The 14,998-nt window shown below is 47.5% G+C and overlaps 1 protein-coding gene and 1 long non-coding RNA gene across 3 annotated transcripts in view; both read right to left on the bottom strand.

The window, feature by feature from the left end:
* LOC310832766 overlaps positions 1-14,998 on the bottom strand; it is a 119,214-nt gene that overhangs the window by 29,076 nt on the left and 75,140 nt on the right. The window lies entirely within an intron of this gene.
* Positions 1-14,998, bottom strand: part of LOC310832580 (sphingosine-1-phosphate transporter SPNS2-like) — a gene marked incomplete at its 5' end in the record, with an annotated part of 98,597 nt that overhangs the window by 29,076 nt on the left and 54,523 nt on the right. For both annotated transcript variants that reach the window (XR_014558339.1, XM_083714590.1), the window contains 3 exons: positions 830-972; positions 3,152-3,218; positions 5,280-5,431. Coding sequence is in view for 1 of the 2 variants with exons in the window: in XM_083714590.1 (XP_083570716.1) it covers positions 830-972; positions 3,152-3,218; positions 5,280-5,431 (362 nt within the window). The remainder of the gene's footprint in view (positions 1-829; positions 973-3,151; positions 3,219-5,279; positions 5,432-14,998) is intronic.

The following is a 14,998-nucleotide window of genomic DNA, read 5'->3' as shown; positions in this document are numbered from 1 at the left end:
GATAGATGATAGATAGATAGATAGATAGATAGAGATAGATGATAGATAGATGATAGATAGATAGATGATAGATAGATAGATGATAGATAGATAGATAGATAGATAGATAGATAGATAGACAGACAGACAGACAGACAGACAGACATAAGAACATTAGAAGAGCCTGCCGGATCAGGCCAGTGGCCCATTGAGCATCCTCTCCTCACAGTGGCCAAACAGATGCCACAGTGGGAAACCAGCAAGCAGGTTTCACACACAAGAGATCTTTTCTGATCCGATGGCTTCCAGCACTTAGCATTCAGAAGCATTGCTACTAGCCATTGTGGCTAGTAAGGTAAAAAAAGGTAAAGGACCCCTGGACGGTTAAGTCCAGTCAGAGGCGACTACGGGGTTGCGGCGCTCATCTCACTTTCAGGCCGAGGAAGCCAGCGTTGGTCCACAGACAGCTTTCTGGGTCATGTGGCCAGCATGACTAAACCACTTCTGGAGCAACGGGACGCCGGGATGGAAGTCAGAGCACACATAAACGCCGTTTACCTTCCCGCCGCTGTGGTGCCTATTTATCTACTTGCACTGGCGTGCTTTCAACTGCTATGTTGGCAGAAGCTGGGACAGAGCAGCAGGAACTCAGTCCATCATGGGGATTCGAACTGCCGACCTTCCAATTGGCAAGCGCAAGAGGCTCAGTGGTTTAGATCACAGTGCCACCCATGTCCCATGCTAGTAGCCATGACTAGTAGCCCTCTCTTACATCAGCAAAAAATCAGCAAAGAAACTTTGAATTAGGGGGTGCAAAACAGGATGGAAACAGGCTGAATAGTTCTCTTACTTCCTTATCAAGGCCTTCATGTCCCTCAGCCACGAGGTCCGAGCCTTCAGCTGCGCCCCCAGCTGCTCGGCGTTGCCCCTCTTAGCAGCTGGAACAAATATTAATATGAGTGTGCCGGTGATCATACCTAAAAGCGGGGAGACCTGGAGAAAGAGGTATGTGTTGTGAGGAACCAGGAATCAGGAACATCTAGAGCACACGGCCTCGTTTTTTTAAAAGGGCGGATGACTGGGGCAAAATGAACACCCAGCTTAATTGCAATCGTCTCTGAGTGGTGCACAAGAAACTCAATACAATGGAAATGTTAAAAAAAGATCAGAAAAAAATGATACAATTGCAATTGAGTTCAATATGCTTGCTGGAATAAAAGATTCAGCGGACACTGGATGTTCACAGGGAGGGATGGGAGACTCTCTGACCTCGACAGGAAGGGAGCTGCATAAAATTGGGTGTGCAATACTAAAAGCACAAGTCCCTTATTACGAGCTGTGTGATCGAGCCACTGGGGACCACTAAGAGGGTGTCAGGGAACTGCCATCAGGGCCAGAGGGAGAGAGTGGGCCCCAGAGGGATTCCAGAGAGCGTCCCAGGATGGGGAGAGGCAGCCCATCTTCTGGGGAAGGGAATCAGCGTAGCACCAGTGGAGAAGGGGGGCAGATGGGGGAATCGGCGAGGCGGTCCCATGACTCCTCGCCGGGGACCAGCGGGGAGAGTAAGGGTCCTTTGCTGCCCATACCCTCCTTGCGCAGAAGGCTTCCGCGCAGGGAGAGTAGGCGGAGACTAGGCGTCAAAGAGCTTCTTTGCTGGAAGAAGTTCAAGAAACACCCACTGACGGATTCTGCCAGCAATTGAGACAGCCACGGGCGAGTGGCTGTCTGGACAGAAAAGGTTCACTCAGGCAACCCAGCCAGGTGTGGCGCCGGTTTACGCACGAGCAACCCCTAGAACCATTACAGAGGGGCTCCCTGAAAGAGCTCAGCAATTAGGCTGGGATATAAAGAATTAGGTGGTTTCTTGGGGTATTCTGGATCAAAGTTGTTCAGGGCCTTGTAAGCTAGAACAAAAGCCTTGAACCAGACCAAGTAGCAATATAGGCAAGTGGTGTAGAGCTTTGAGCACCTGAGTTATGCGCTGGCGATAGCCTGGCCCCATCAACAGGCCAGGAGACCTGATTTTAGCACCCCACATCATTATCTACAAAAGCCACACCTCCCATCCCATAGTTTTCACTAAAATTCCATCCACGGGAAAAGTCGCCCCTCCACTGGCAAGGTGCCAAGCGGGGTCAAAGGTTAGGAAACAGTTTTGCTGCCCTGTTTCCTGTTGGCTATTTTTTTCTTTTTTTCTGGTCAAGCGCTCTTTGTGTCTGCTGCGTCCACTGCACGCTTAAAGTGTTCCCCGCACATTTCTCAAGGTCCCCCAAAGTGTATAGAAGGAAATGGAGAAACCTTCATACAGGAAAATGAATGCAAAAGGGAAACAATTATCCCTCCTGCAAAACAAGAAAACATCCCTGGCAGCCAAGGGACACTTTGACTAAAGAGCAGCAGAGGGAACGGAATGCTGCCGCGACCTTTCGTTTTCCTGTCCTGACAATAATCTACCTCAAGCCAGAAGCATCCTAAATTCTTCCGCAGATTTTTCCTCCACCTCTAGCAAAACAGTGGTCCAGGAAGCTATTTAGCCTGTAATGTTTCCCATGACACTGGCATGAGGGGAGCATTCTAATATTTAGCCAACCGAAAGGGTGCCTGATTCTTGTTTATTATTATTATCTTGGGCAAGTGTTGGAAGGGGCCTTGATAGTCATCCTGTCCCCCACTCCTGATGCAGGAAACCAGCTGCTGCAGTGCCCCTGACTGATGGGATGCCCAGCTTGCCCTGTCACGAGGGTCTTTATAGTAAAAGTGCCTTGTAACCTGCTGAAAACACATCAGAAGAGGCTCTACGCGTGCACTAATGTTTGCAGGTAGAGCTTTTCTATGCTCTCCCTCGCATAGCTCTACGTGATAGCCAGCGTGCAGGGGCAGCCAGTGCAGTTCCCCCCCAGATGCTGTGGACTACAACTCCCATCATCCCTGGGAATGATGGGAATTGTAATCCAATAACATCTGGAGAGAACCAAGCTGGCTAGACACGGTGTAGATCTTCTTCCAGCATGCCGATGGTGTGGTCACTGGGGGTGAGCATGACTCACCCATAGAAGTCCCACATGTATTCTTTTCAATGTGTGGGCAACATGATCTGTAAACGGCACCTCACTTAGGGGCAGAGCAGAGCAGATCTTTGAAACAAACACCAAAAAACAGGCTGCTTGCTCACCCGAAGGGCCCAGTGCCAGTCACCAGCTACTTGCTTCACGCTTGATCCAGTGATGTACCCTAAACCGCTGGGGAACAAAGCAAAAGACAAGAGGAAAAATAGGGGAATTAGTTCATTCATTCATTCAAGTTCCTAGCCCACTTGATCTCCCAGCGGCACCTGAAGTGCAGAATCCAACATGCGTAGAACGGCTAACCAAATGGATTGAAAACATGGTACTTTAAAACTTCACCTGTACCAATCCAACAGCTGCACTGTGGCCGCCCAAAGCTTCTTTTAAAGAAAGCTTCACTAGATCATGGCTGAAAGGCACTTGTGAATTTCCAGGGGAAGGGAGTCCCACACTCCAGGAGAACATCTAGTGCTGTTTGTGCATCCTGCAACCAGTCTCAGGAACTACACAAACAAAGCTACTGGTATTTTTTGTCAGCATCCGTCTTTCTAAAGAGACAACGGAGTGTGCCTCTGAGGTTGAAGTCAACTGCTGCATTTGTAGCACCAAAGTGACACCCCCAGGGCGAAATCCTGGGCACTGTGTATGAAGGTCCTGGGATGCCCAATAACAGGGTTCCCTCTTGGCCTCGCTGATGTGGTCCAAAGGAAAGCAAAGCAATACGTTTGGCACCAGCTTGGCCAAAGTTGCCGAAAGAAGGTATATCAGGCGCCATCCAACCGTCTTAGGGACTCCACTTTGGATTTGTGTAGGGTTTACTCCTTGGTCTTTTCTTCTCCCAAAGATGTCCCTCAAGGCAACAGGGGACTACTGGTATAAGCGTGCAGAATTCAGCATCCTGGCCATCTCATTTGAAAAAGTGTGATGCAATTGAGCTTTACTCAGTCTAGACACCTTGAAATAATCTGACCCAAATTAGTCATTTCCATAGTTTTCAGTAGGTCCACTCTGAGTAGGATCAGCATTGGAGAGCTCTCCAGGTCTTTAGCCCTTAAGGTTACAAAGTCCTCAAGGCGTTTGGTCTAGTTTAAGAGCTGCTACCTTTTCTATAGGGACCCTTGGAAATCCATAGTGCTGAGAGGAGGCCTACTGAAATCCCCCTCACCAAAATGAAACTCCCAGGATTCTTTAAGAGAATCTAGAGTAGTTTGGTTTAGTTCACAGACAGATCCTGACCATCTCTAAGTACCAGTTGCTGAGGAGCAAACAACTGGGGCTGGCTGTTGCCTTTACAAGTAGCTTTGGGAGTTCCAGGAATAATCTTACTGACCCCTCTCAGATAAATGGCCCAGGGACCCCATGTGATCTGACCCTCCTCACTACACCACCCAAACAATATCGAGCTTGCTATTTTAAAGCCAGAGTCACGGGCCAAATTCACAGCCTCGCTTCCTGCTGTTGTTCAGGAAAAAGCTGCCCCCAGCGTTCTCAGGCGGGCCTGGGGACGCATTTTTTCCTGAAGAGCTAAAAGGAATGCTTTCAACCCTTTGTCTCCAAGCTGGCCTGCAAACGGTGAGTTCAGGATAGCTTGTTCGCCAGCCTGCCACAGATGTTTTGTCACCCGACTGATTACGGGAAAGGTTTCCCCCGCGCCGATGGAAGTAAACATGCGGCGCTGAGGTTCCCCGCAGGAAACAGCCCTGCCAGCTGGAATGCGGAGCGCCCAACCCGTCTGTCACCATGCCAAGCTGGGGCAAGGAGGCATTGTGAGGAGAGAGGAATCTCCAGAATGCACCAGGCTGATAAGGGCGGCTCGAAGCAGGGGAGGAAGCCATTAGCCCCAAGCTTGGCACCGTAGCCGAGGTTTCCAAACTGGGCCCTCAGTTATTCTGTACCTCAGGGACACTCTGTCGGGGCTACATGCCCCCGGTGGCGGGGCCAGGATGAGTGGTGAGTGGGGCTGAAGGTAACAGTGGGCTGGGCCAGAGCAAAAAACAAGGCCGCTTCCACACCAGCCATTTAAAGCATTACGAATCCACTTTAAACACACACAACCCAAGAATTTTCTGGGAACTCTAGTTTGTTAAGGACGCTGAAGGTTGTTAGTGCTTCAAATGTAAGCTGCAGACATGGCCCAGGGCTTAAGGTGTTTTCTGTGTTCAGAGTAAGAAAGCAAAGAAACGAAACACGATGCGTGTAGAAACAAGGAGTCAAGAGGTCCGTGGAGTTCCATACCTGCCTAAAGGGATTGCGAAGTAGAAAACTGAGAGCATGAGGGTCCGGGTGTTTTTGGTGAAGAGGTCTCCGATGATGGTGGGAGCAATGGTGGAGTAGCTGGCTTCGCCAATGCCAACCAAACCCCGCGAGAGGACGAACAGCCAGAAATACTGAGGGTGAGAGAAGGAAAAGGGGAGAAGGAGTCAGTCTGTTGTCATTGTGATTCACACAGCAGTCCCAAACTCCCCCAAAATGACTGAGCCACAGATCAGAAGGAACTCCCTCTCCAGTTCAAACTCTACTGTGGAATAGTGTGGTGTAGCGGTTAGAGCAGGGTTTCCCCAACATGGGTCACCAGTTGCTTTTGGACTAGAACTCTCATCATCCCTAGCTAGTGGTCAGGGATGAGGGGAATTGTAGTCCAAAAACAGCTGGAGAGAGACCCAAGTTTGGGAAATCCCAGATTAGAGTGTTAGACTAGGAGTAGCACCTGGGTGACCAGGATTCGAATCCCCCACTCGGCCATGAAGCTTGCTGGGTGCACTTGGGCCGGCCACTGTTTCTCAGTCTAACCTACCTCACAGGGTGGTTCTGAAAACAGCATGGCAGGGAGGGAAGCACCTATGCTCTCTCTGGAGTAAAGCTGGGGCTGGAATGTAATAGATAAATGGAACACCCCCAAGCCTCAGCCTCCCTCAGTTCCCTCTGGCCTGCCCTGCACATAACACTTAATCTGCTGCTGCCAGTCAGTGTCGACAATACTGAGTTAGATGCACCAGTGGTCTGATTTGGTATAAAGAGGCAGCTCCCTGTTTGAATCACTTCTTTAATTTGAACCATGAAGACTAGACTCTTACTCTACCTCTAAGGGAAGGGCAGTAGCTCAGTGGTTTTGCATGCAGAAGGTGCTAAGTTCCTACGTTCCTCTGTGCAAATGCCCCGCCCGTCCTGCAACCCGGTCTAAAAGCAGGTGGAAATCTGCTGTCCCGGCACATTGGCTATGCACCGCGCTGCAAACCAGCCAACCTCTATTTGCCTTTTGTGCGCTTGGCAGCTCCACCTTGGTACCCTTTTTTGGGAACTGCTATGCAGCCGCGTGGCCTATAATTACAGGTCCAATTAAGTGTTTCCTGCTGCCCTTGTCATATCAGAGACAGATGTGTGTGGGCTGAGCCCTAAAGGGCAGGCGCATGACTCAGGGCCATTTAATGAGTGTCCATCGCCCAACACTAAACCGCTCCGGAATACCGTGGGGAATCTGCTGATGCCCAGTCGAGAGGGGAGCCAAGAGGCCTTTCAAGGAAGCGGCCATTCTCACAGAGCACACGCTGAACAAATTAGCTGGCAAAACATTTGCAGCGGGAACAGACAAGGGGTGTTTCTGCTAACGCAAATGCACAAGCGTGTACGCACACATATATATATTTGAGGATTTTTACTTGAGGAGGAGAAGAATCATAGAATTGTAGAATTGGAAGGGACCACAAGGGTCACCTAGTCCAACTTTCTGCAATGCAGGAATCTCAGCTAAAGCGTCCATGACAGATGGCCCTCCAACCTTTGCTTTAAAATCTCCAAGGAAGGAGAGTCCACAACCTCCCCACTGTCAAACATCTCTTACTCTCAGAAAGTTGTTCCTGATATTAAATTGACACCTCCTTTCTTGTAACTTTTTCTGTGGGATTAGTGTTATGTATTGAGTTGAATAGGATCCAAAATGCAGCTGTCTGTAGAGAAATAACGTTAGTGGCATTTAAAGAAGCTCTGTAAAAGTTAAAGAAATATTGTAAAAAAGAAAAACAGGTCTCAAATGGTTTTCAAAAGGCAATAGTGAATTTAAGAACTGTGTACTTAAAAATCAAATTTGGATGATTGTCAGAGAGGCTGAGGGAAGTCCAAAATTGGAAAATTTGTTAAAGTTGTAATTGTGATGTGTTATATATTCTTTTTGTGGAAATTAATAAAAAAATTATATTCCAAAATGCAGCTGTCTGATTGGTCCTAGAACAATAGGATCCAAAATGGATCAGTCTGATTGGTCCCAGAACAATAGGATTCAGAATGCAGCAGTCTGATTGGTCCTAGAACAATGCAGCAGTATGATTGGTCTGCAGGAGCCACCCAATCTACTCCAGATGGAAGTGAATCCACAATCTGATTGGCCTACAGGAGAATTCCAGAATTAGCCAATCTCATGCAGCCCATTGTGTAAATAATGTATATAAAGCAGATACTTTGAGGGGACTTCCATTCCTCCTCACCACTATGAGCTGAATAAAGAGCATGAAATCCACTCTCGACTCCGAGTGTATTCAATTAGCAACACCTTTGATGGACTATTTAGATTTAGAAACAAGTAGGGAAGGGAGACGTTGAACACCCACCCATACACCCGCTTGCGCAAATTTCATAGCTAGAGAACTGGACTGCAAAATTCGGAGAAATGCTATTTTCGAAAGGTGGCTGCATTGAGGTCCACGCAGCGTTCCGGAAAGCACGAATTTAAACACAAGCAGAACTGACTTTCTGCCTTTTCTCTAGCCTTGAGTGGACAAAGCCATGGAGAGCTGAGGTGCAGACCAGCCTTCACAAGCAGCTTGGCACGTAGACACAGAGACTTCAAGGATGCCCAGTCCTCAGTGACCTGTTTCCAGGGTTTCCCTCACTCTGATAGTTTCTGCCCTCTAATTTGTGTGTGTGTGTGCGAGCTTCTGCAAACTGGGACACTCCCTCAGACCTTCCAAAACCTCCCTCTTTTCCATGAGGATGATAACAATCGGCACTCACTGTCTAAATGTCGGAAGTAGAGGGAATGGCCTTCCTTTGGGAGCCAGCAGAATAACAACTACAGGAAAATGGAGGACAGAAATAAATATATATATATATATATATATATATATATATATATATATATATGCCAGCCAACTCAGAATGGATGGTTAAAGTCTGGGACATTGTCCTTTTGAGTAAACAGATATATTACACCCATACAAAAGAAATGTCAAGTGGCTGCTGAGTCATTAGCCTTACTTGCTGTATGATAATGACACGGCGACTGCCTGGCATTCCTTTCGTGTGTTTTTTGGGAATAATTCGAGACAGGACAAATAAACAAGACAACTTTTGATCCTTTTTAAGTCTGCAACAGTATTTTAAACCAAGGCTGTGGTGCAATGGGTGTGTGCAAGAATTTCATGGAACAATGCCGTCCCCATTGTGAAATACCCTACTCCACTCCCTGAAATAATGGGGAGGGGGCTGGAAAAGGGGCACAAAACACCCACCCATTCAGAGTGAGGGCAGGAAGTACAGTTCACATGTTGAGGCTTTGAGATGACATCACATCCTGAAATCTGGTTGGTGCAGCGATGCTATGATGCTAGCTACATAGTCTGAAGGCAGCCCTGTTCAGGGAAGTTTTTAATATGTGACATTTCAGTGTATCTTTTATCTTTGGAAGTCGGAAGTCGCCCAGAGTGGCTGGGGAAACCCAACCAGATGGGTGGGGTACAAACAATAAATTATTATTATTATTATTATTATAGTTGGAGTAACTCGGAGTAGGGCTTTCAGTGCAGATGCCCCTGTTCTGTGCAGCTGTCGAGATACAACAGTACCTGCACTTTCCAAAGGCGATTTATATTTTTATTGTGACCTGCTTTCCCAGTTGGATGACCAAGTCTCTGCCATAGGTGTCGACCTTATATTGCTTCTAAACTAAGCTGCTGTAGGGAGCCAGTGTGGCCTAGTGGTTAGAGTGTTGGACTAGGATTAAGGAGACCAGGGTTCAAATCCCCTCTTGGCTATGAACAACAACAACAACAACAACAACAATAATAATAATAATAAACTAAGCTGCTGTTATTTTCCGTTTTCCTTTTAACTGCTTTAGGCTGTTTTCATTGCATTATGTATATCGCTCCGAGACACATTTTTGGAAAGCGGTTAAATTACTGTTGCTATTTCCACTACCAGTACTACTAATACTAATAATATAAACTCTGATTGGCTTCATCGCAAGCCAGCAAAAGGAAAAAAACTGTCTTCAAAACACTGTACGAAAAGAGGGAAGCTGCGAACAGGCTGTGAAGAAAAAGACAGCAGCTTTGAAGAGTTTGCAGGAAACACCCCCAGCACTCCAAAACTCTTTGCCCATCAAAATTTGGCTCAGCCCGGCAATGTACTCCTCCCTGGTATTCTTCTGCAATCTCTTTAAATGCATTAAAATCGAAATAGTATTTTTTGCAAAGGTTCGAGAACCCCCTCCCCACGCTAGCATTCCTCACCAACACCCCATTCCTGCATCCGTGCACGGCCAGCCATGCAAGTAATCCATACTTTAATAAGCCTAAATGTGTCCCTGCTCCTCTTGCTCTCCTCCTAAATTGCTTAAGAAAAGGAGAATTACGCTACTGTTCTCCAAGAGCTCCGCAGCCAGTGATAAAGCGATAATCTGCTGAAGTATGTCTAAAGCCCAGGGGCAAACTGCCTCGCCATCTCAAAAAGCACATGATCCTTAAATCCCGGGGTCAGAAAGCATTAGAAAACGCATGTGATGCGATCGGAGGCTGCAGGAAATCCCAGAGAGAGCGGCGAGGCCTCTGGGCTAGGCTTCCACGCATCCAGATCCTGAGATACGTTTACGTGGAACTGAAATTCTTGTGGTGTGTTGTTGTTTTTTAGAAACACACAGCTGGGACCAAAATATCCTACGGCCTTGTAGAGGAGAAGCCCATAGCTCAGCACACAGAACACGTCATTGCCATGAAGGAGGGGAAAAAAGTTGCAGGTCCAATTCCTGAATTTTTGTATTAGATTAAAGCAAGGGGCAGGGAAACGTCCGTTCTGGAAAGTCGATTGGGTTCCACTATTGATGGTGGACATCTGGTGGTGGTGGTGGAGACACCAGAGTCAAAAGGTGGCACTTGAAGCCGTGGTGTATGCAGCACTGCAGCCGAACCACTGTGGTACAGGATTAGGACCCGGAAGACAAGGGTTCAAATCCCTGCTCAGTCGTGAAGCTCACTTGTGTTGGTCCACTCAAAGGCTGTGTACACGTAACGTTTTATTCTAGAATCAGTGGAGATGGAGGAGTTGTTTTTTTCCTACGTACTCCATGCACAATCTAGATCTATTGCATATACCTTCTAACCTTCAAAAGCATTTTTTTTTAGGAAACTGGTTTCATTTTGAAAACAAAACTTTGCAGATTCATCCTTCGTTGCTCCACCTGCAAGCAGTTCTTGAGCATGAGAGGCCTCTCCCCTCCTGAGTTTTCCAGCAACTGATATTCAGAAGCATTGATGCCTCTGACAGGGGAGGCAACACACCATGCCTAGTAGTCATCGATAGCCCTCTCCATCATAAATTTGTTTCATCCTTTTTCACAGACATCCAAACTGGTAGTCATCACTGCCTCCTGCGGGAGCCAGTTCCATAGTTTGTGTTGCCTGAGTAAGTAAAGGTAAAGGGACCCCTGACCATTAGGTCCAATAGTGGCCGACTCTGGGGTTGCGGCGCTCATCTCGCTTTATTGGCCAAGGGAGCCGGCGTACAGCTTCCGGGTCATGCAGCCAGCATGAATAAGCCGCTTCTGGCAAACCAGAGCAGCGCACAGAAACACCGTTTACCTTCCCACCAGGTACCTATTTATCTACTTGCACTTTGACGTGCTTTTGAACTGCTAGGGTGGCAGGAGCAGGGACTGAGCAACGGGAGCTCACCCCGTCACGGGGATTTGAACCGCCAACCTTCTGATCAGCAAGTCCTAGGCTCTGTGGTTTAACCCACAGGCCACCAACGTCCCTGAGTTAAGTACTCTGTCCTAAATCTTCATTGCACCTCCCTGAGTTGTAGTGTTGTGGGGAAGGGAGATAAAACCTTCCTCTATCGTGTGCATAATTTTATATACTTCTAGCTTTCCCCCCACAGGCTCCCCAGTCCTGCTTTATTGCAGCATTTTTCTTCCTACCTCCCCCACAATTTTTTAAGATGCAGATTTAAATGGACGTTGCATGATTAATCGCTGAATATTTCTTTGAATTGGGTGGCTGCCTACCTTCCGAATTAACTTCCAGGAGGGTGTGCAGGCCCACCTTATCTTGGCAGGTGTCCTGGACGAAGCGCCAGCTGATTATGGGTTTCCCTTTCGGGCTGCATGTGTTCCTGCCGTATAATTAGGTGTGCTTTTTATTGCTCCCTCTGCATAATAGATCACCGGTTTCACCTTCAAATCGGAATGCTAAACTCCCCTTGTATTGATTTGCAACTTGCCTTGAAAGTAGGAGCGGTGGGATAAAAATAACGCAGGTTAAAAATAAAAATGAACACCTGGTTTCACGGGACAAAAGGAGTGACAGTTGTACCCTTTGGGTTTGGGGGATGTGGGAGGCCAGAAATCACACCCATGGATAGCCAAAAAGCTCACTGTCTGCCTTGAAGGTGGTAGTAGTAGTAGCAGCAGCAGTAATTTGCATCCCACCCATCTGACTGGATTACCCCAGCCACTCTGGTCAATGTTATTTTTCTTCCTGGCATAAGTACTTCTGCAGCTTAGTGGTCGGCTGGCTGGCTGTCATCCTCAACAGGAGTCTTCCACTCTGCAACAATTTGTTGCAGGTACCACTTGGGCCATCCACATTGTGAGAATGAACTGGCAGTGAAGAGACACCAAAGGGCACAATAACTAAGCTTATTCCGGGAATTTCCAAGCCATTCTCACACTGCACCTCACCTCCCAAATACGGGAAGCCTTTTGCTAGCTGCCAAAGTTATAAAAAGGGAGAGAGAAAGAGAGAGATGGAGAACAAAGTCTGTATTTTAACATGCCAACACAGGAACAGGATGCTGCAAACTGACCCTGTCAGATATCCTGTTAATTGCGTTCCCATTAATGGATTCAATGCTTCCCAATGACCGTTGCCGTGGCAGAGGAGAAAAACACAGAATAATAGAAATAAAATAATAAACGCAGTTGCGTGCACCGATGGCTGCAAAACAAGAGAACTGGACAATTCCATGAAGTTCCTTGGGAAGAGCGATTGATTGTTGTTAAAGCAGTTTCTGGAGGAAACTGTAGCTCTGTGAGAGGAACAGGGGTCTCCCAGCAGCTCTCAGCACCCTTGACAAACTATAGTTCACAGGATTCTTCCCTGATGGGTTCTCCAAGGGCAGCCTTGACGAAGAGGAAGCTGATGGGCAGAACCAGCCGCTGAACTGGTTGTAAGGAAGGAGGCAGGAAGGGAGTTGTGGCTGGTGGGGCAGTGCCCCATTCTCCCTAATGGACCAGCCTTCGTTAGGGGCATCAGAGAAGGGAGACAATGAGAAAGTGGGCAGCTTTGAGGCACTGACCAACTCCCAGATGCCAGAATTTACATACTGGGCCTTTCCAGCTACGTTTTGAGGTGTCGATTGTAGGAATGCCATTAGGTCAGTTAAAAGGTACACAAGGAAACACGATGAGGAACGAAATGTCCTCTTGCCTTTTGGAAATTGGTGGGAGGCAGGAGGAATGGACGAGGTCTAGAGCTGGCAGAGAAGGAGAGCCTTTGGCTGCTAAAGCTGGAGGGGGGGACTTTGTTTGGACAACGGTATTTGTCATGAGCACTGGAACACCAAAAAGCAGGCCCCTCTCTTCAACTGTGCAGGAAATGGAACGCTTTATCATTCGATCATGACAGAACTGGTAACAAGCTCTCCCTGGTATGTTGGAAGTAAAGCGACAAAGCATGCAATAAGCTACCTGAAGCAGCAGGCGGAAAGGCAACCTTTTCTTCCCTTGCCGATTCCTTCTTAACTACCTGCAGGTTGGTTTTCTCTCTCAGGCTTTACTACCTTCCTGCTGCTTCTCCAATGAGTGTTAGACCTTCTTATTGTGGCTCCATGACAGCAGCATGTGAGCTGGCACTCAGAATGGCCTTGTTTGCCAGGAATAATAAACCTTATGTTTCTATATTCTTTCCACCAGATTCCTACTTTGCAAGGGGTTGGGCTAGATGACTCTTGGGGTCTCTTCCAGCTCTAGGATTCTATGATTCTATCAGGCTATTTCTGTATGATAGGACACCTGCTAGAACAGCAATGGGGAGCTTTGCATGCAGGCTTCCAACTCCTCTCAATCTGGCCCATGGGACTCCCCTAGGCCACACCCACCCACCCCAGGCCACACTGCAACATTTTGTTGCAGATCCCACTTGTGCATCCTAAACCAGTTTAAAACTCTAGTGTAAACACACCCTGCAGGGTTGATATTCCATTTTGCTTCCCATCAATTAAAAAAACCCCACTCCTTGTGACTCTGAGGTGACTAGCCAAGCAAAGTATGATGGCGGCTCCAAAGGCTTTTAGAAATACTCGCCTTTTTGTCACACCGCAGTCGGCAGCTGAGGAGCCCAGACATGCACCCACTGACATAATTAAATGTGTATTTTTATCCCCAAGGTATCTAAACTTGAAATGAAGGGTTTTGGGGGTGGGGTTTTGTTTTGTTTTGTTTTGTTGTGTTGTTGAGGCAGGCACAGACACGTTTCACCTCAAGATAGCACGCTTGCGGTAACCTACAACATGTGGCAAAACACCACTTCCTGACGTGAGGTTCGAAAAGGAAAAAAAAGGAGGAAAGGAGAAGTTACCGCATGACGGCCAACCACCAAGTGGAAAGTGTGAGGGGAAAGGTGGGGTCCTTTGTCTCCGAGGCACACCCAGCCACCCCTGGAAGTGACCGCAGCTATGAGGCTCTGCCGGCCACAAGGCCGGGGACTGTCGTAAGTGAAGCAAACAAACTCAAAATGAACCACCTGGCCTTGTTCATGAATGCAACAATGGCCGCAAGAATACTCCTGGCCCAGAAATGGAAGCAACAAGAACTCCCCACCTTGGAAGATTGGCAAGTAAAAATGGTTGAGTATGTGGAGCTGGCAAAACTGACGGGGAAGATCCGGAATCGCCGTGATGAACTGTTCCAAAAGGACTGGGGCAAATTTATACTTTATATGAAAGAAAATTGTAAACAGTTGAAAATGTTTGTAAGTTTGAGTTGAAATGTTTGGTAATGGGAAATTAAGAAGCTGATTTACATATAAGAAGGTGATTGCTTTAAGACTGATATAAGGTAAAAAAGTGAAATATAGGAATGTGAAGAAATTGGTAAAGTGATATGGAAGTCTGTTAAAGGGAGGGAAGGAGGTCGATGCTTTATTTAAGCAATGCTTTAAGCTATAAATTCTTTGATTTTTGATTCTGAAATGTAATTAAATATGGAAAACTTAATAAAAATTATATTTTTTTTAAAAAACCCAAAATGAACCACCTGCCCAGCAAACTGAGAGGAAGGTTGCCCTTTACGCCGGCCGCTAGCAACCAAACAAGTCTTGCCGAAGCAGATACCTGACCCATTTTACTGAAAGGAAAACTGAGAGGGCGAGAGAAGGGGGACTGAGGTCACAAGGCAAAGCCCGTGGCAGAGGCAGGAATCCCTTTTGGGAATGTAAACAGTGAATAGTCCTGGGAAATGGACCTGCGCTGCCGGCCGGCCTGCAACATCTGCCCCCTCCCTGCGAGGTGACAACCAGCATTCAATTATTAGAAACGGCACACCCCGTGGGATCACGTGGGTGGCTGCTCACCATCTGGGTGTGACAGGATGAGGGTGATCCCAGGAATGCAGATGGACCAAGGAGACGAGAGGAGTGTGGGATGGTTGGCTGGTTCCCTCCTTCTGGAGGGAAATGGCCCGGCAC

Source organism: Podarcis gaigeae (genome assembly GCF_964106915.1).
Source record: "Podarcis gaigeae genome assembly, chromosome: 15".
Taxonomy (NCBI): domain Eukaryota; kingdom Metazoa; phylum Chordata; class Lepidosauria; order Squamata; family Lacertidae; genus Podarcis; species Podarcis gaigeae.
This window is presented reverse-complemented; position numbering and strand designations above follow the sequence as displayed.